The sequence below is a fragment of the Sarcophilus harrisii genome, chromosome 1 (assembly GCF_902635505.1).
Source record: "Sarcophilus harrisii chromosome 1, mSarHar1.11, whole genome shotgun sequence".
NCBI classification, from domain to species: domain Eukaryota; kingdom Metazoa; phylum Chordata; class Mammalia; order Dasyuromorphia; family Dasyuridae; genus Sarcophilus; species Sarcophilus harrisii.
The window spans coordinates 117,792,149-117,812,521 of record NC_045426.1 but is presented as its reverse complement, the minus strand read 5'-3'; the positions used below and the strand labels follow the sequence as shown (position 1 = coordinate 117,812,521).

The following is a 20,373-nucleotide window of genomic DNA, read 5'->3' as shown; positions in this document are numbered from 1 at the left end:
ACAACATTTAACAGAACTTTAATCTATACAGTGATCAATTGTAACTTCAAAGGCTAGATGAAGAATTCTTCTTGGCCATGGAAGTAAACCATACCTGTGGAATGAAATGAAATGTTTTGTTTGACTGTGCTTATTGATGTTGCATTAAAGCATTGCACTTAATTTTAAGTATGGAAAGGAAGTAGAGACTATGAGAATATACAGATTTTACTAGTACTGCTGCTAAATAGTAGAGAGATATATTAGCATTAGAGAAATGAAGGGATTCTTTTTTTTTTTCCTTGAAGATGGTTAGAGGTCTAGACTTTTGTAAGCAGCAGAGAAAAAGCCAATAAATTGGGAGAGATTGAAGATTACAGGGAAAGAGAAGAGTCAGTTAAGTAAGGGTTACTTAAGCAATTGGAATATGAACTTTCTGAGTTTGAGGAATTTAAAAATGAGATTTAATTAGTTTTTCCTACTCATATCAGTTCTTTCATTTTTATTATAAACTGTTCTCTAAATGAGTGGTGCTGATTTACTACATAATAATTCATCATCCACACTAGAAAGGGAGAAAAGAATATTTTTTAAACTGGCTGGAGATAGGAATGGGACACTTAAGACTCTATATCCAAGTAGTATGGCAGGTCCTCCAAAAATGTCTTCTCCATTTTTCTTGAATTATTCCAATCATTCAACTAGATTTGTGCTTCTGAAAAGAAAGGTAAAGGAAGTCACACAATTCTGCTGAATGGCACACTCTAAATTAAAACCATATTGCCACTAAGCAGTCTTTATTTCACTGATTTTCCATCTCACTCCCTACTGAAACTCTCTCAGACTTTCTTTCTTCAAATCTTCCACTTCTCCCTTTTCACTAAAGACCTTGCTTATTTTCCTGAGAAAATTTGAGCCCACTGATTATTGGCTTCCTATTTTCCTGTTCCCTTTATCTCAAAACCTTTTCTCATTCTTCTTTCCTTCCTCTTTCTCCTAGTCTCTGATATTTTCCCTCCCAAGACCAACTCTTCTGTCTGTACCCTTGATTTTTTTCCCCTTCCATCTTTAGTATGTTTTACCCCTTTCATTCCTACTCTTTAACCTCTCCCTCAATACTTGTTCTTTCTCTACATTCTTCATGCCAAAGTCTTCTCCCAGTCTTAAAAGAACCTTAATTATACATTACCATCACTTCTAGCTATTATGCCAAATTCCCTCCTCCCTTTATGAAAAACAGCAATAACAACTTTCAATGTTCATTTCTTCAAGTTCCTCACTATTCCACAATTCTTTGTCATCTGGCTTCTGACAGAGCATTCATCTGAAACCACTCTCTCCAAAATCATCATCGATGCCTTAGGTTGCCATATCTGATAACCTTTTTTAGTCTTTAGCCTTCTTGACCTCTCTGCTATATCTGACAATGTTGACTATTCTTTGTGCATCCTCTCTCCTTTCTAGAATTTGACAGTAATATCTTTTGGTTTGTCTACATGTCTGACCAGATTTTTTGTTTTCTTTGCTGGCTCATCATCCCTAACAAAATCCTTGATTATGCACGTTCCCTATGGCCATCCTTTCTGCTTTCTCTGCACCTTTTCTTTTGGTAACCTCCTTAGCTACTCTATGCCAATGACTCCTAGATCTAGATATCTAATTCCAGACTTTGTCCTGAGTTTCATTCCTGTGTCATCAACTATCTATTGGATATTTCAAGCTGGATATCCTGGAGACATCTTAAATTCAACAAAATTCATTATTTTCCTCATCTCACTCCTCTACTGAATTTTGTTATTTCTCTCAAAGGTATCAAATCATTGTTCCAGTCTCTCACGTTCTTAACCTCACTTTATTCTTGACTTCTCAATTTCATTCATCTCACATATTCATTTGCTAAATGTTATTTCCTTCTCAACAGTATTTCTTCCATGTAACCCATTCCCACATGCCTTCACCATTGAGTTGTTTCAGTAACCTCCTAATTAGTCTTCCTGACTCAAGATTTATTATTTCAATCCTGCACTGAGTTGCCAGTGATTTTCCTTAATCAGAGATTTGACCCAGCCACTTTCCTATTCAGTAGCTCCCTAGTGCTCCTAGGATCAAACATGTAACTCCTCTGGTATTTTAAACTCTTAGTCTACTTTTTTTTTTTTTTTTTTTTTTTTTGGCTAAGGCAATTGGGGTTAAGTGAATTGCCCAGGGTCACACAGCTAGGAAGTATTAAGTGTCTGAGATCGGATTTGAACTCAGGTCCTCCTTACTTCAGGGCCGGTGCTTTATCCACTGCACCATCTAGCTGCCCTTTAGTCTACTTTTCAACTTTATCATATGTCACTCTACTCCTTTTACTTTGTGTTCTAGCCAATTGTTCTTTTTCTCAATTACACCCCATGTGCCATCTCTTGTTTCTGTAAATTTGCAGTGGCTGATTCTCATGTCTTCCCCATGGTTCTTCTTTATGTCTTTCAAGACCCAATTTAGATATAGTGTTGTAAGTAAAGCTTTTCCTGAGCCATTCCTTCCTAACTGGCATGTATTTTGCATTCTCTGTATACTTATGTATCTATGTAATATTTCCCGATAGAATGTCATCTCAGAAATAAATTGTCTTATACATACCCAGCATCTTGTACATAGTAATTATTCAATAAATACTTGTTAGTAGATTAGAATCAAAATTGCCTTACACAAAAGATGACGTGGGTACAAGTGTAGTAGTATAGTAAACAAGAAAAGGAAAAAAACACATTCATTTATTTGTTGCTCATTGTGTGCTCTAAAGATATTCTCTCATTTGATCTTCACAACAGCTCAGCTGTTACCTTATTATGTTATAATATTCTCCCTATTTTTACAGTTGAAGAGACTAAGACAACCAGAGGTTAAGTAATAATAGTAAGCATCTGAGATCTTACTGAATTCAGATCTTCTGACTACAGGCCCATTGTTGTAGCTATTATGCCATTTTCCTTCCATCATATATATTTATAACACATGGAAAGCATAAACACTTCATTGGTATGCATAAAATGCTAAAAACCAAAAAATCTTTTGTATACATAGTAAAAATTCACATAGAATGAAAAAACATCAGTAGTTGATAATGTGTGCTAGTGAAAAAATACCTGCTCTGAGAATGAATCCATTGAATTTTGTTGTCTATATGATACGATACTGTCCTTGCCTAAGAATGTAGGTTGTATTTTTGTTTTTGTTCTTGTACCCAAAGAATTTTCATTATGAATTGGGAGATGCCAGTGATCTTAACCCCAAGATTTTGACTTAATAATGAATGCGGAGTCAGTCATTGATGTTCAAGGAATACCTTGCCTGCATGCTCCTTCAATACAATGCTGCTATTTACTGTATAATTTAGAGGCAAGAAAAGAACCTGGAAAAAACTCCTGCTGCTTTCATCATAAAAGACTTAAAGATGTAAATTTGGCTCCACATGTTCTCGTGAATCTTGGGTGTGATGTGTATGTTAAGAATTATTTTTGTTTCTCCTGCATTGATGGATTTTTTGTTTAATTAGAAATTTGAAATGTTTTCACTATGAGCATTCATTATAAGTATTTTTATTGAGTGATTAGAACTTCAACCATAGTTCATTTGTGTTTGATGTTAGTAGATGAGACTTGGAACTCTGTTCATTAACTCCATAAAAGATTAAATTTGTTTTTGTTAAATTTTTTAAAAATCAGGAACAAAATAAAGAAATAAGAAATATGTACTATTTAGTTCAGAAATAAATTTTAAGTCTTAAATAAAATGGGAGTTAAATGAGCAAGTACTTAATATGATTGATAAAATTTAAATAGCTACAAAGTAAAATAGTTAGAATCTAGAAAACATACACACATACATATAATATAAAGGGAAAGGACAAAAAACCCAAAACTGATCACTGTGATTATAATAGTCAAATTTGGCTCTAGAGAAGAGTTCAGAAAATGTACCTTCCTTCATTGTAGAACAAAGAGCCTAATTGATGGGTTGGTTGAACTCTTTCCTTCCCCCTCCCCCCCCCTTTTTGATACAGTAGAGAAAAGATGTATTCCCAAATGAAGACAATATAAAAATTTTCAAAAGGTAGCAATAACAAAATATATGGAAATAGGACTTGTGATTTCATTGGTATAGGGAACACACAGCCAGTGTGTGTTAGAAGAAATACTTAACCTCAGATCAGTTGACTTACAAGCTAGTTGTCTATTCACTTCTCCCACCATCATTATCTATCCACTATCCCTCACTATCAATAATATTTTTTTGATAAATTTAATAATTTTATTAAAATTTAATGAGAAAATGAGAGGGGCATTTGACTTTTGAGCAGAGATATAATATTTCTAATAAGCTTGTAGAAGATTTTTCTGGACCTATGTAAGTTTGGTGAGGGGACTTGAAACTGGAAATAGAAAGGGAGGAAAGAAATCATACACACACACAGAGGTTTTTTGGACCGGACCTTTGATATCATTGGCACAGAGAACTCCCAAAGAGGAAACTCCCTTTACCAATATAGATTGGCACTTGCTCTGTAATTTTTAATCTGAGAACTGCCTGAGGCACTAGAAATGAAGTCAACAAGCATTTAAGTGCCTACTATGTACTAAGTAGGTACAAAAGGTTTTATATTTGATCTTGGGGGTAATAAGGAAATGGAAGTTTATTGAATAGAAAAGTGACAAGATCAGACTTGCACTTTTAAGAAAATCAGTTTAATGGCAGAAGAGAAAATTAAATTGTAGTGGGAAAGACTTTTGGCAGGAAAGCTAACTAGAAGTCCTTCCATCTCTCAGTCTTAAGATTCTCAAAAATAAAGGCCTATTAAGCAGTTGGTGAGAAGTTTTAAGAGGAAGATAATTAGTTCATATTAGGACAGGTCAAGCTTAAAGTGTTAATGAGGAATCCAGTTGGAAATAAAACAATTGTCATTTGGAAATAATAATAGGACTAGAGCTCTGACAAGAGATTATGAGTGGAGAAAGAGTTGGTGCAGAAAATGATTATAGAAGCCATGAGGTCACCAAAGAAGAGAGTATAATAGAGAAAAAATATACTAGGGACAGAACACTGAAAAATACCAATCCTTAATGAGAGGAAATAGAATGAGGAAGCAGCAAAGGAAAAAGAAGTAATATAATATGTGTCCTATAAAAGTACAGTGTTGAACAATTGAGAGAGCTGAGAAAATATTAAGAAAGTAAATGGACAAAGGAGTCATCTGATACAAAGAGGTATAGAAAGGAGAAGAGAGAAAAAAGAGTACTGGTTTTAGTTAGGAGGTTGTTAGTGGATTTGGCATTAATGAATGTGAGTTGGCAGCAGTTTATATTTGAAAAGGGATGAAGGAGTGAAGGATGGATTCCAACATTAAAAGTTTGGTTTAATAAAAGACTTTCTATAATGTCATCAAAAGAAATAGAACAGTAGGTGAGAGGTTTTAAGAGGAAGGTTAATTCAAGGTTTCAAGTGATAAGAATGTGAAGATATCAAATCCAGACTTCTTTCTAGAAATTTGGGAGTACCTCAGTCAAACTAATTTTCACTTGTTTTTCCTACCCAAGAAATTTTGTTACACCTTCATTATATTCCTCCTTTTTGTGTCATTGACTAGCTTGGTGGAATCTATGGACCACTCTAGAATAATAATTTTGCATAAAATAACAAGATTACAAAGGAAGTAATTATGTTGAAATATATTTTTCAAAAACATTTTTGAGATTCATAGATTCCAAATTAGGTATAATTTTTTCTTTCATAGTTTAATTTATGTATTTTAATAGTCATTTAACATTATAGTTTAGTTTCTAACCTTTAATAGTCATTTCACATTTAACTTTTTTTTTAATTAACCAAGAAAAATTTGTCATTAAGACAAAAATAATCAAACTTGGCCTTGTTTTCTATATTTAGCAACAAGCATTTATTGAATGTCTCTAATAAGAATGGCACTGTGCTAGGCATTAAGGACACAAAGACTAAACAAAAGAATTCCTGACCTGAAGATGTTTATATTCTATTGGGGAATATAGCATGATTTTTCCTAGGAGGTACCAACTGAGATGAGCCTGAAGGAACTAAAAATTTTATGAGGCAAGTTGAGGATGAAGGATGAATTTCATCCTTGCATGTACAAAGTGACAGAGATATGATATGAAGTGTTCAGTGCAGGGAACAATAGCTCTTTGGCTCTTGACCAATGATTGAAATGTGAGTACCAAAAATTTAAACCCCTTGCCATGTTTGTAATTCTTTCCATTCTATATTTGATCGTTGAAATCATTTAAAGCTAATGAGAGGTAAGATCTAGCACCATTATTTTCCCACAACTTAAAAACTGAGCCTGGCTTCAGAGCATTGATACAAACTTGATAATAATCATTATGACAGGGATCAAAGATAAGCCTTTAATCCATTTGTTCAAGTCAAGTCAGCAAACATTAATTATCTACTATGTGCCAAGTACTATGCTAACTGCTGGGAATACAAAGAAAAACAAAATTGTTCCTATCCTTAAGGAGCTCACAATTCAATGGAGGGGAGAAGAAGAGGGCCAGAGTGCGCAGGGACATGGAGAGAGACAGGCAAACAACTGTGTTTAGATACACAATAAATGGGAGATAATCTCAGGGAAGGCATCATTAAAGATGCCTGAGAAGATCTAATTGCAGAATGTGGGATTTCACTGAGTCTTGAAAAAAGTCTAGAGGTTGAGATAAGGAAGGAGAGAATTCCAGATATGGTTGCCAGCCATTGAAAACGCACTGTCAAGAAATGAAGAGGAAAAACAAGGAGATTATTAGTTACTGTATTATAGAGCATATGGAAGTTAGTAAAATGTAAGAAGAAAAGTAGCAAGAAGCCAAGTTATTAAGGGTTTTTAAAGGCAAACTTAGTTTTAAATTTGATCCAGAAGGTAATAGGAAGCCACTGGCATTTAGTGAATGGAAGAGTGACATGATAAAATCTGCATTCTAAGAAGATCAGTTTGGTAGCTGAATGGAAGATGGACTGGATTAGGGAGTAACTTGAGGCAAAGATCCAGCATGGTGTTGGAGTATTCTAGTTATGGGGTGATGAGAGCATCTATCAAGGTGATGGCAGTCTCAGAGGAGAGAAGGGGAGATATTGTGAAGGTAGAAAATCTATAGGACTTGGCTCAGTTTGGAGGATGGGAAAAAAAGTAGAGGATGACATTTAGGAAAGGTGGTACCCATGACAAGAAGAAAGTTTGGGGGAGAGGAAAGGAGAGCAAGAGGATAAATGCAGTTTTGGACATAATGAGATGCTAGGATGAAAAAGTCCAGTAGACAGTTGTGAAAACAAAAGACTGTTGTCAAGAGAGAGATTAGGGTTGAATAAACAAACCTGAGGCTTTTCTGCATAGAGATGATGATGGTAGCTAATGAGATCACCAAGCAAATTATTTGAACTAGCTCAGCTATCATAGATGCCTTTTCTTGTAGTGAAACTATAAGAGTGATGGGCAACAACTAGTGGAGAGGCTACCTTGATCCTGATCTTTGGTTCAATAGTTGTTAGCCATTCTTACTGCAAAGCTGAGTCAAGCCCCTGGATCCCAGGTCATAACTATGACTGGCAGGACTTAAATTTACCAGTTTGGTTTCTCTCCTATATATTCAGTGAGTCAGTTTTTGTGGTGAGTAGTTGGCTAAATGTTTCTCTTCCCTGAACTTTGAAAGATGGGATTATGGACCTATATAAACACTTATCTTCTCCCTATTCCATAATTTATTGTGCAGCTGTATCAAAGGTGACATGTACAAATAGGAATTTGTTGATTTATCTGGACATCTGGCAATTTCTGAATTCTGGTTTTGTCTCTTGCTAATTTACTGGTTCTTACTGTTTCATCTAGTGAAACCTGCCTTCTTCCAAGGGCTTTTATAAGCCTAGCTACCTTTTTAAAATTACTCATATATGACAAAAGTAACAAAACATTTCTATTCTGTTTTCAGATGTTAAATTCCTATTTTTTTTTTTAAATCAGGAGACAAAAGTTATTAACCAAGTGGATAATCAGGAGAAGGGAGAATATTATGGTTGACAAATTAGATTAATAAGTTAAGATCTCTCCTGACTCCCAAGTCTGTCCTTTCAGATCTGGTTTTAGCCTATTGGATAAAAAGACATTTGAAAGTGCCTTAGTCTTCCTTTTAACTTGTTCTCAGCACTTAGCCCCATCTGGGCTGTTTAACTGCTCATACTAATTGGATATGATTGACACCAATTCTATTCCTTCTGGTGAGATGGAGACCCACTAGGTCTTAAAGTCTCATCTGTCTCCCTATTTTCCATATCCTGAGCCTATCTGCTAATAAACTGCATCAGAATTCTATTTATGTATTGTTAGAATTTGTATCACCATAGCAATATTGTATCATCATAGCACAGTATTTTTCATATGTAATTTCATAAGTAAATGCTTTTTCATTCATACTTTCACTTTAGGAAAATTACTTTGGCAGCTATATGGAAAATGTTGTAGAGAGAGGATAGACTGTGAGGCAAGGATACCAATTATGAGGAATTAATAATCCAAGCAATAGGTGAAGAGGACCTGAATGAAAGAAAATGCATTTACTAAGTACAATCACTTAATAAATTGTACTCTACTAAATTCTGAGAATATCATTAGAAAAAAAAAAAAAGGAGTATTCTCAAAAAGTTTTTCTTGTGTTCCAAGTATAAGACATTATAATGGAACACCTAAAATTCATGGAAAAGCCTTAAAAGTCAGAAGGTTAAAGGAGTCTTTAGAGGACATTATTTGGGTATCCGATAGTGTCTAGGAATCTAAAGATCATAGCATTAGAGCAAACGTTAAGGCTTGGAAGATCTAAATTAGGGTGGTAGCCATTTGAATACAGAGAAACTGTATAAGAAACTGCTTGCATATAATTTGTGAGGTTATATAAATAAATTATTCTTTGTTATGGTTCCATTAGTAATATTTTAAAATTAAAAACATGACCTTTCCTTCATTATTTTGAAATAAGTTCAAATGTGATATTAATAGTCCATTGCATTTTGATGGGTTCAGTATCACATCCAGTAAGATTTGGGAATGCCTCTTTATTTTGGCTCTTCTCTGTTAAATGTAGTTTGGTACTTTAATGTATTATAACATAAAACAACACTGCCATTTCACTAAAACTGTCTCTTGGTACTTGAATGGGGCCCAAAGTAGACCTCTGCTTAATGATTTCTCTATAGTAAAGAGATGAGCAAAACAAAAATTTTGTTCCAGCTGATTACTTATCCTTTCATTTGTTAGTGTTGTTGCTTTGGGAAGGAATTAACTGTTTTGGTGTAAGACCTCAAGGAATCTCAGAGTAGACTATAAACTGAATTTGTGTCTTTTGCTGTCTTCAAAATCAGATACCAAATAGCAACTAAATTTTCAAATGAGTACATTTTTTTATAATGCAGGTGGATTTCAGTGATATTTTGATGTTAACAGTATATTTACATTATGTTGAAATAGACATCATGTTACATTAAATTAAAAAGATTTTGCACAAACAAAATCAATGCGGCCAAGATTAGAAGGGAAGCAGAAAGCAGAGAAACAATTTTTAAATAAATCTAAATATTTCTAAAATATATGGAGAAATGAGTCAGATTTATAAGAATACTAGCCAATCTCCAGTTGATAAATTGTCAAATATGAACAATTTTCAGACAAAGAAATTAAAACCGTTTCTAGGTCATATGAAAAATGCTCTAAATCATATTAGTTAGAGAAATGCAAACTAAGATATCTCTGAGGTACCCCTTCACACCTCTCAAATTACTTAAGATAACAGGAAAAGATCATGATAAATATTGGAGAGTATGTGGGAAACAGGGACTGTTGCATTGTTGGTGGAATTGTGAAATTATCCAATGCTTCTGAAGAGCAACTTGGAACTATACCCAAAGGGTTATTAAACACTACAAAGCCTTTGATCTAGTAGTTGTTTCTACTGGGTCTGTATCCTAAAGAGATTGTAAAGGTAAAAGGACCACATGTACAAAAATGTTTGTAGCAGTTCTTTTTGTAGTGGCAAAGAATCAGAAGGCTAATTTCAAAAAGGCTAAGAGAGACTTAACATGAACTGATGCTAAGTGAAATGAGCAGAACCAAGAAAACATTGTACATGCTAACAAGAAGATTGCGTAATAATCAACTGTGATGGACTTGGCTCTTTTCAGCAATAGGGTGATTCTAATTAGACTTGTGATGGAAAATGCCATCCATATCCAGTATGGAGACTGCATGTGGATTGAAACATAGTATTTTTAACCATTTTTTGTTATTATTGTTTGTTTGCTTGTTCGTTTTTTTCTTTATAGTGGTTTTTTCTTCTGATTTTTCTTGCACAACATGACAAATATGGAAATATGTTTTTAAAAATTGCATGCATTTAAATTGAATTGCTTGGTGTCTTGAGGAGAGTGGGTAGTAAGGAAGGGAAGAAGAAAAATTTGGAGCGTAGAGTTTTACAAAAAAAGAGTTGAAAATCATTTTTGCATGCATTTGGGAAAATAAAATTAAACAAATAAAATGTGGGAGGGAAAAGGATAGATAAACATCATGAGTTAAAAACATGGCCAAAGACACAAGATGGAATGGATTGGTTCTTAGCACTAATATTTTATTGAGTGAACTGAAATATGTCATTTGACTATTTATCAAGCTCATTCAGATTGCAGGCTTCTCCAATCTTACCCTTCCTTTTTCTATTATATAATTCTTGAATCAGGATGTGTGAACTATAGTGGACCTTCAAAATCATGTATTGCTTTTTGTATAACTTTATTCTGCTTCCTTATTCAGTCTCCTAGCACTTGTTCATCTAAGCCCAGCTCTCAACTTCCTCTAATAAGTTTTTGCTAATACTCTTCCATGAGAAGTAATCTCTTCTTCCTCTAAAATTTTAAATAGTACCATATAACATAGGGGTAGGAAAAACTTTGGGAGTGAGTAGAGTAGCCCTTCTTCCTCTCTCCCCAATCCTCTTTTGTTTTACAGAGAAGAAACCTGAGACTCAGAAAGTTAAGGCGTGTCTAAGGTCACACTTAAGTAGCCAAGATTCAGACTCTGTCAATCCAGTATGACTTACACAACTTTCTGCTGCTTTTTCCTAAAGACTACATCACTAAGGTTTAATTGAATCCTTAATCCTGAGCTATTTTAACTGTTTTCAACTCTTTGAAAGGATTTTAATAAGCAAGAAGAATGATTTCAGGTCTCAACTTGGTCTCTGAGCCTCAGGTTCTCCGTCTATAAAATGGAGGTAATGATGTTTATATCATAGTGTCAGACTGAGATGTATGAAGCTTAAATTTGTTTTTTGCTTATTAGTTGGAATTTAGGAAAACCTAACTCTTTATATGGTTGAAACAACTTAGAATCATAGTTTTAGGTCTGGAAAGGACTTTTAAAGGTCCTAGAATCTAATCCCTTCATTTTATTCAGGTAACTGAGGCATGAAGCAGTTAATTGATTTCCCTAGAGTCACACAACTAATAAGAGTATGAGCTAGGATTTGAACTCAGGTCTTCCCCCATCCAGTGTTTCCTGCTCCATAGTATTTCCTAGTTCTATCATACTTCATTTAATCTAATTAATAATCTGAGATATGACATTGTACCATTTGAATGATTCCTATAGCAGTGCACATCTATTTGAAGAGTTTTTTTTAATGTTATATATTAAAATGTTATCTTTAACAAAACAAACAAAAATAAGCAATTAGGAAATAGCTAGGTGGTTTTTAGCCTCTGATTTTCTATTTTCTATAGTAATATGCTTATATATTTTGTATCTATTTAAACTGAAATTATTTTTAAACATTATTCCATCTCAGAGTCAAAAAGTGCTTGTCATTTACATTTTAATTCTTTTTCTGTTAGGTATGCTAAGTCGATGGGATGATAGTCAGAGGTTCTTGTCTGACCAGCCATACCTTGTATGTGAAGAAACTGCTAAGTATCTCATCTTATGGTGTTTTCATCTAGAAGCTGAAAAGGTATTTTGTAAACCATGAGCTTCTGGGACCTTGGAAATACTTTTGGTTTGTTTAACCTATTTAGTTTTGGGTTTTTGCATCTATATTAGAGAGACACTTGTGATCAATAAATTGGAAGATCCCACATGTGTTTCTCAATTTCATTTAGATGTAAATGTAAAGGAGAATTGATTCATTCATATTCCAGTTGATAAATAAAAACATTCTTTAGAAATGTATGGCTTTCCAAAATCTCTCCGAAAACTCTCAAGCTAATTTATACAAAAGTGCAGTTCAAACAATTGTTAAATATAGCCAATCTCAGATTGGTTAAGATGACAGGAAAAGATAATGATAAATGTTGAGGGGAATGGGAAAACTGGAGCACTTAATACACTGTTGGTAGAGTTGTGAACTGATCCAACCATTTTGGAGAGCAATTTAGAATTATGCCCAAACTGTACCTTTTGATCCAGCAATGTCTTTCACTGGGTCTGTATTCCAAAGATCATAAAAAAGGGGAAAAAATCCACATGTGCCCAAAATGTATGTAGCAACAGCCCTTTTGTAGTGGCAAGGAACTGGAAACTGAGTGGATGCCCATTAGTTGGGGAATGACCGAATGAGTTATGGTATATTAATGTAATGGAATATTATTGTTCTATAAAAAACAATCAGATTGATTTTAAAAAGGTCTAGAGAGGCTTACATGAATTTATGCTAAGTGAAGTGAGTAGAACCAAGAGAACATCATGCACAGCAACAAGATTATGTGATAATCATTTGTGATGGACTTGGCTCTTTTCATTTTTTTTTTCCTTTTTGATCTGATTTTTCTTGTGCAGCATGATAAATGTGGAAATATGTATAGAAGAATTGCACATGCTTAACATATATTGGATTTCTTGTTTAAGGGAGGGAGGGAGAAAATTTTGGAAGACAAGGTTTTGTAGAGGTGAATGTTGAAAACTATTTTTGCATGTACTTTGAAAAATAAACTTTTTTTAAAAAAAGGAAATAATGAAAAATTTTAAGCAAAATTGAAATAAAATCATGCAAATTCAGATACATGATCAGGAAAAGGCACAGACTGAAATGCCTCTGAATACAAAGTATTATACCATTTTAGTAGATGCCTATTAACCATATTTTTGTTAGAGCTTTTTATAAAAGTTCAATTAATTTCTTTTCAGAAAGGGGCTCTAATGGAACAAGTAGCACATCAAGCCGTCGTAATGCAGTTTATTATGGAAATGGCCAAAAACTGTAATGTGGATCCCCGAGGGTGTTTTCGTTTATTTTTTCAGAAAGCCAAAGTAAGTAGCTAAAAAAAATTAAGTGAAAACTTTAGGTTGTAGTATCTGCAATAATCCTGTCAAAAGCTTTCAATGGAACCATCTGCCATGCTTCCAGGGCAAGATATTGCTACTGTGATCACTATAAATTCTGTGATAGGGGGATTGAAAGGGTCCTTCTTGTTGGGGGCTGGAAAGGAAAACAATAGGGGAAAGGTAAAGAGAAAAGTGCCACCATAATCTTTTTTTTTTTTCTCCTGAGGCAATTGGGGTTAGGTAACTTGCCCAGGGTCACACAGCTAGGAAGTGTTAAGTTTCTGAGACCAAATTTGAACTCAGGTCCTTCTGACTTCAGGGCTAGTGTTCTATCCCCTGCATCACCTAGTTGCCCCACCACCAGAATATTGTACTTATTATTTTGCAAATTTAAGCAAAGCTCACTAATTTTGTGCTGTGAAACATAAACCAAGTTGAAACAGGTGAGTGATTCAAATCTTAACTGGTCTTGATCTTCACATTGTTCTGTATTTAGGCACTAACCAAAATGACTAGCAATTGGTGATAGAAAATTCATGGTTCATTACAATATCACCACCCCCCCCCCACAAAAAAAAAAAAATCCTACAGAAAAGTAAACTAAAAAATCATCTTTTTATTATTGTGAAAATTGGATTCTACAAAACCAGTTCCCAAAGATGAAAATTAAAGAAGACAGAATGAAGGATAATTGTCCACTATGAGTTAGACACAGATGACTTTTTCCCTAATCACGTAATTAACCCTGAAAGAATAGAAGCAGGGTTAGATATAGGAGAGGTTTCTGGTTCATTTCTAGGAAGGGAAGGTCATCCAGAGAATGATAGAGTTGGACCTAGGTAGGGGCAGATATAGTCCTTTTGACCTCAAAAGAAGTGAGCATAGAGGAAAGAATCTAGAGCAGAAGTTGGGGCCCATGGACCCAAAAAAGGAATAGATTTTGAGGGCTATGTGAACTGGTTTAGGGAAAAGATCACGTTTTCATTTTCACTGTAAGCAACAAAATTATTAGTATTAAATTAAATTTCTCCAGACTGCCATAAGGGTTTAGAACCTTGTTCTAGAGTTACATGGTAAAGAATTAACTTCAGTCAGAAGAACCTGAGTTTCAAATCTGGCCTCAGACACTTAATACTTCTTGGCTGTGTGACCCTGGACAAGTCACTTAACCCCAATTGCCTCAGCAAAAAAAAAAAAAAAATTAATTTCAAAATAAGGGCATTAATACATGAATATGGCTGAAGGAGTTGACTTTTGTCTAAGTTAGAGCAAGTCATTTATCAAATGACATGGTTCTAATGTCAGCAAGTAATATGAACTTCCAATAAAGAGTTCTTAAGAAGGGCATGGAGATGAAACCTTATTCTTCCAAGAAGACAGGGGAACAGGACTTGTAAAATCTCAATGAAGGAGAGATTGTGTATGTATGCACATGCATAAGTGACATAAAAGTAGTATAATCATCACTAGTGAAGACCAATAAGCTAGATTATTATTATTGCCCTGGAAGAAAAGCAAGACCTCACAGTGTTACAGTGACCCTCGGGCCTGGTGCCCTAATTATATCATTCCTTGATGTGTCATGCTATGGGGAGATGGTTTGTAAATAACTCATATATACCTTAAGGTTTACAAAAAATTTTTTTCCTCACCAAAACAAAAATTCATAATGTCTCCATTTTGCAGATAAGGAAATGAAAGGTTCAGAGAGGTTTGGTAACTTATGCATTAGACGTGTCAGGGCCAGGAAAGAATAGGCATTCGTTGGAGGAAAAGGGTGGGACATTGTCTTAGAATTTGGCTTATAGTTTTAATACCAAAGAGTATTCTTTTTTTTTTTTTTTTCTGGATGTTTGTTTCTAACCAATATGTATATTTTAATCCCTTCTCAAATAGTTTTAAAAAAAAAATCGTTAACTTTGATCAGCCAAAACAATAAATTGTTATAAGGAAGTCAAATTTTGAAGTATTCACTTCATTTTTTTTTTTTTTTATCTTATCAGGGTTCTCCCCAGAAGGATATAGTGCATAAACTAGAAAAATAACTAGGTAGAGGTAATAAATGAATAAAAAACTAATGAAGAAATGATCCTAACAAGTTTTGAAGATGATTTCTTCAATATAATACAAAATAATGAGTTTGTTATACTTTGCTTTTGCTGGGCTTGTTTTTAGTTTTGTTTATAATTTTTAAAAATTTATTTAGAACATTGGGCTGGATCTAATACATTGAAATTTAACAGGAAACCCAAGTTCCATCCCTTGGGTTTAAAAGTCTTTACATAAATGAAGGCTCCATGGAAGGTAGTTAGACAATGGTTTTCTGAAAAGGATCTTATGGCTTCTTTGCACTTCAGTTTGATATGAATCAACAACAATGTAATATTAATCAAGGCACTGGATATGACAACCAAGAAAGCTAATTTCATCTTGGCATTATTTACGAGTTTCCAAGAATAAGAATGTGAGAGTTGTCATCTGCTTTATTCAGAGGATATGTGGAGTGTTGGAATTGGTTCTAGACACTACAATTTGGGAAGGACACAAAGTCTGGAGAGCCAATAGAGAGGGCTATTCAAGATAGGAGAGGGCCCTGACTCTATAGCCTATGTACATCACAAAGGAATGATGTTATTTTGTCTATAGAAGACTCAAGAGGAAGTTGTTCAGTTGTGTCTCATTCTGTGTCCCTGTTGACCATGGAGTGTTCTTGGTATTTACCTCTCTAGTGGATTTAAGTGAAGAGAGACTAAGGGATTTGCCCAGTCATACAGTTAGGAAGTGTCTGAAGCCTATTCCTAACTCTGAACCCAATGCTCTTCCATTGAGCCATCCAGCTGCCTCTATTCTGAGGCTTTTCAGGATAGCCATAGCCATATCCAAGTATTTATTTGTAGAACTCTCATGTGAAAAAGAGGTCACACGTTGATTGGCCTCTAAGGAACAGAATCTGGAGCAATGAGGGAAAGTTACAGAGACACATTGGGGCTTGATGAAAGAAACAGATCACGCTTCCTTGCTGTGTAAAAGTAGAAAGGGCTGCTTCACATTGGAGTCTTTGTGTAGAGACTGAAAGATCAGTTAATGAGTATGTGGTGGTTGAGATAATTTTTTTTTTTTGCATGAATATTTTTTAGATGAGCATTGTGATCTAGAATACTGTGATTTTTTTATATGTTCTCTCCTCAATTTTCTAAGTAACTTTGAAGAGTTGAAAGAAAAAATATACCTCAACCTTGAGACAGATGGAAGTTATTGGGGTCTGAAAGACAATGAGGAGGATACATAAAAAAATACTTTTAAAGTAAATATGACAAAACACCTATCTTTGATACAAGGAGAGTTCTTTTGGAGGGAAATGAAGAAGGGTGTCATTGTGAAATGTTAGTCTTATAAAGAATGAAAGAAAAAAGCTTTAGTACAGTTTTTTAAAGAGAAAAAAATAAAAGACATAAAGGAAAATCTGGGAAAGAGATTTTTGTTCTGTTATGGATTTTCTTATATAAAGGTGAGTTATGATTGAAATAATTTTACATGTGAAGGGTGAACTTTAGGGTCCAAAAAAAGTGAGCCTGCAAAGATAGACTGCTTTGGGGAAGATATAGCAAGTTTTAGTTTTTTCTGTAGCATGTTGAATGTAGTTGTGTTTTATGGTTGAAAAGAAACAATTCTTTGAGTAGATCATGTTGTGCCATATTAAGAATAAAAGGCTTAATTCAAAAATAAATAAACCTCTCCTGTTTTAAGAGTGTCAGCACCAAGAAGGGCTGTTCACAGTTGCTTGTGGTACAGGATAGAGTGGAAATAGACTTGAGGAAAAGTCACTAAGTATCAGCTTTTGAGATCTGACTTCTCAATCCTCATTGTTGGAGAAATGGAAAAGCTTTCTCTGAAGTCTTGTGCTCTCTCAAAACCTACAGGGAAGCCTGGGTATCATCCAGAAAGGCCATTGCAGTAATAAGTGCTCTAAGATACCCAGAGTCTGCTGATTGAAGAGGAAGAGTTGTCTTCCTGAGCTTTTAGGTCTTCTTTGCAGGAGACAAGGTTTCAGTCTCTCTAGCCTTCAGTTTTTCAGGCAAGCTGAATGTAATAGAAAGTATGCATGCGAGACTAAGACTCAGAAGACATGCTTTGAAATTCTCTGAAAATTAGTAGCTATGTAACTTTTTTGGCAAGTATTTTCATCCCTAAAGTACCTCCCTAACTAGAAAAATATTTCTAAATCTGCAAACACGATTTAAATGTGTATTTGTTATTACTTTACTTGGAGTTGGGGAGGTACAAAAATGAAACACAATAGCCCTGCCCTCAAAGAGCTTTATAATCTGGCAACTCTGACAGAGTGTACAGAGATAGCACTGCTACAAAGTAGTACCTTTAAGAAGATAATCAAATGCTTATATAAAACAATTCTACCCGACACTGGATGACACCTAACCTTTCTAACATAAAAGCTTTCTGAGCATATTATATATAACAAGAATTCTCTTCCTTTCTTGTAGTATTGGAATCCATCCACTGTACTTGAAAAAATCTTGAAATTTTAAAATTTAGACTTTTTTTTTTCTTTGTTGTCCAGGCTGAGGAAGAGGGTTATTTTGAAGCCTTCAAAAATGAACTTGAAGCATTCAAGTCAAGAGTAAGACTCTATTCTCAATCACAAAGTTTTCAACCTATGTCAGCTCAGAATCATGTTCCCCACATTGGTGTTGGATCTATAGGTGTATTAGAATCCTTACCACAGGTAGGTGTGGAGAAGTAATCATTCCTGTCATTGTCACTGAAAGAGTAGTCATGACTAGTAAAATGTTCCCATCTTAATAAGTATACTAATTTAGTTAATCTTTAATTCTGTTAACATATTTAAATATTGGTATGTATGTTGTATATTTGAATTTCCTTATGTATTGTATTGTCTCTCTTTGTGCCACTTTTCTGAAACAACCCTCCCCCAATCACTCCCACTCCTACTCTTCTTACCATTTCTTTCCCCTCCCTGATCTTTGTCACAGTGCTCTGCGTACAATATAGAACTGAATACTCACCATTTAGCACATATCGTGCATGAAAATAAGCATTTATTTTAATGATCAGTGAAATGAAACCTACTGATGTATTTCTTGAGTAGAATATTATGTTTTTTTCTGAAATGCTGCTGTAGATAAATGGGATATTTTATATTTTTCCATCTGTAAAAATAATTTTTAGAATCTGAAACTGAGTTTTACCAGCCCTTCTATTGATATTCTTAGTTTTATTTTTAATGTGGGTCATTATCCCTCAGTAAAAAGAAAATAGCATCATCTTTAAGGTTTGGCTTTGAACAGACAAAATTTAGGTGCTAAAAAGAGGGCTTCCCCCCCTCCCCCCCATCTATTCAATATTTTTCTACAATTCGAATTGTTTTCAGGATTTACTAATATGGCATTTGTTATTTAAACTAAATTATTACTGCGTTTAAAAAAACCAATTCTCTTAAGAATGTCTTGATATATTTGCTGACTATTTAATTTCTGAAATTTTCACATTCTTTCCATTGTTTTTTGAAAGTTGAGGAACTAAAATCACATGCATTAGCTGATACTGAATTGTTGAATAGTTGAAATCATTGTGTTCTTATTTTTCTTGGAAGAAACCTTGTAAAACTGGAAGGTCTTATTGCACTAACCTTCATAAAACTGATTTTTTGTGTTTTTCTTACATTTCTCTCTTCCAGAATCCAGATTATCTTCAGTATTGTACAAATACAGCGCTCTGCAGCTTAAATTCAGTGGTTCATAAAGAGGATGATGAACCGAAAATGATGGACACTGTATAGTTCAGTTAAGACTGCTAAGGCCAAGTGCTATTTTGTTACAAAAAAAAAAAAAAAAAAGGAAGAACTTGGCTATATTCTTGACACTTTTATGGGTGCTGCACTTTATTTTTGTTTGGTTTTTGATGAGAGGGGAAGAGTGAACTGAAACATTTTATATTTTCTTTTTTTTTTTTTTTTTTTTTTTTTTGGAAAATATGCTGCTAGGTTTTTTTGTTTTGTTTTTGTCTCGGGGGTGAGGAGGTGTTTTTTTTTTTTTTCCTTGGAGGGAGAAGAGGTACACCATATGTTGCAGGATGTGAAACTGGACCTTTTTTTTTTTTTTTTTTTTTTTTTTTTTTTTTTTTTTTTTTTTTTTTTTTTTTTTGGCTACTAAATTTGCCTTTAATCTTATTGTTCTCAATTTTGAAATCAAAGTATGAAAATCTGCACAAATACAATGTTTACAAGAACTGGTTGATTCTAGGAGGCATCTGCTACAGTCTCTTTTTATATAGACATTCATGTCCTCTTACAAAGACAAAGATAAAATGTACTTGTATCATATTGCTAATTTAGATGTCAAATCTGGTGTTTCATCATATTAAAAGCAATAAATCAGTAATTGATGTCCACTTAACGGAGCTGGGTGATAAGCAATTAAAACAAATATCTTATTGGGATTAATTTTTTTTTTTTATCTCCAAGATATGTCAGTTCTAGCCTTTAAATGGATGTAATAACAATTCATGTTTTCTATGGTGTTATGGTTTACAAATCACTTTCCTCATGACAGCCCTGTGAGGGTAGATAGTGCAAGTATTTTTATCTTACAGATTAGGAACAGGGCTCTGAGAGGTCTTATCATTTCTCCCATTGTGATCACACAATTAGGAAGAATTGTTCAGAGGTGGGATTTGAACCCAAGTCTCTTCTTTCCACTACACCAGGATGTAATTTGATATTTTAAGAAATTCACCCTAATATCTATTCAAAGCTACATTTAATAAAGAGTATTCTTTACTAGGTGATTTTAACTTGATTATCACACCTTTCATTAAAAGCAAAAAACAAACCTCAAATCTATAGAGCACTTTCAAAATTAGCAAAGTGCTTTACTCACAACAGCACTGTATGAGGCAGGTAATACAGGTGTTATTTTCTTCCTTTTGCACATAAAGAAACTATATATAGAGTTGAATTATCTCCCAGAGGGTCACAAGGCTAGTAAAAGGGC

The 20,373-nt window shown here is 34.1% G+C and overlaps 1 protein-coding gene across 1 annotated transcript in view; it reads left to right on the top strand.

Annotated features, from left to right (window-relative positions):
* CDC37L1 (cell division cycle 37 like 1) overlaps positions 1 to 19,771 on the top strand; it is a 30,734-nt gene extending 10,963 nt beyond the window's left edge. Inside the window, exons 4-7 of the mRNA XM_031962175.1 lie at positions 11,917 to 12,032; positions 13,205 to 13,327; positions 17,922 to 18,086; positions 19,059 to 19,771. Coding sequence (XP_031818035.1) covers positions 11,917 to 12,032; positions 13,205 to 13,327; positions 17,922 to 18,086; positions 19,059 to 19,160 — 506 coding nt within the window. The 3' untranslated portion in view covers positions 19,161 to 19,771. The remainder of the gene's footprint in view (positions 1 to 11,916; positions 12,033 to 13,204; positions 13,328 to 17,921; positions 18,087 to 19,058) is intronic.
* Positions 19,772 to 20,373: the final 602 nt, after the last annotated feature.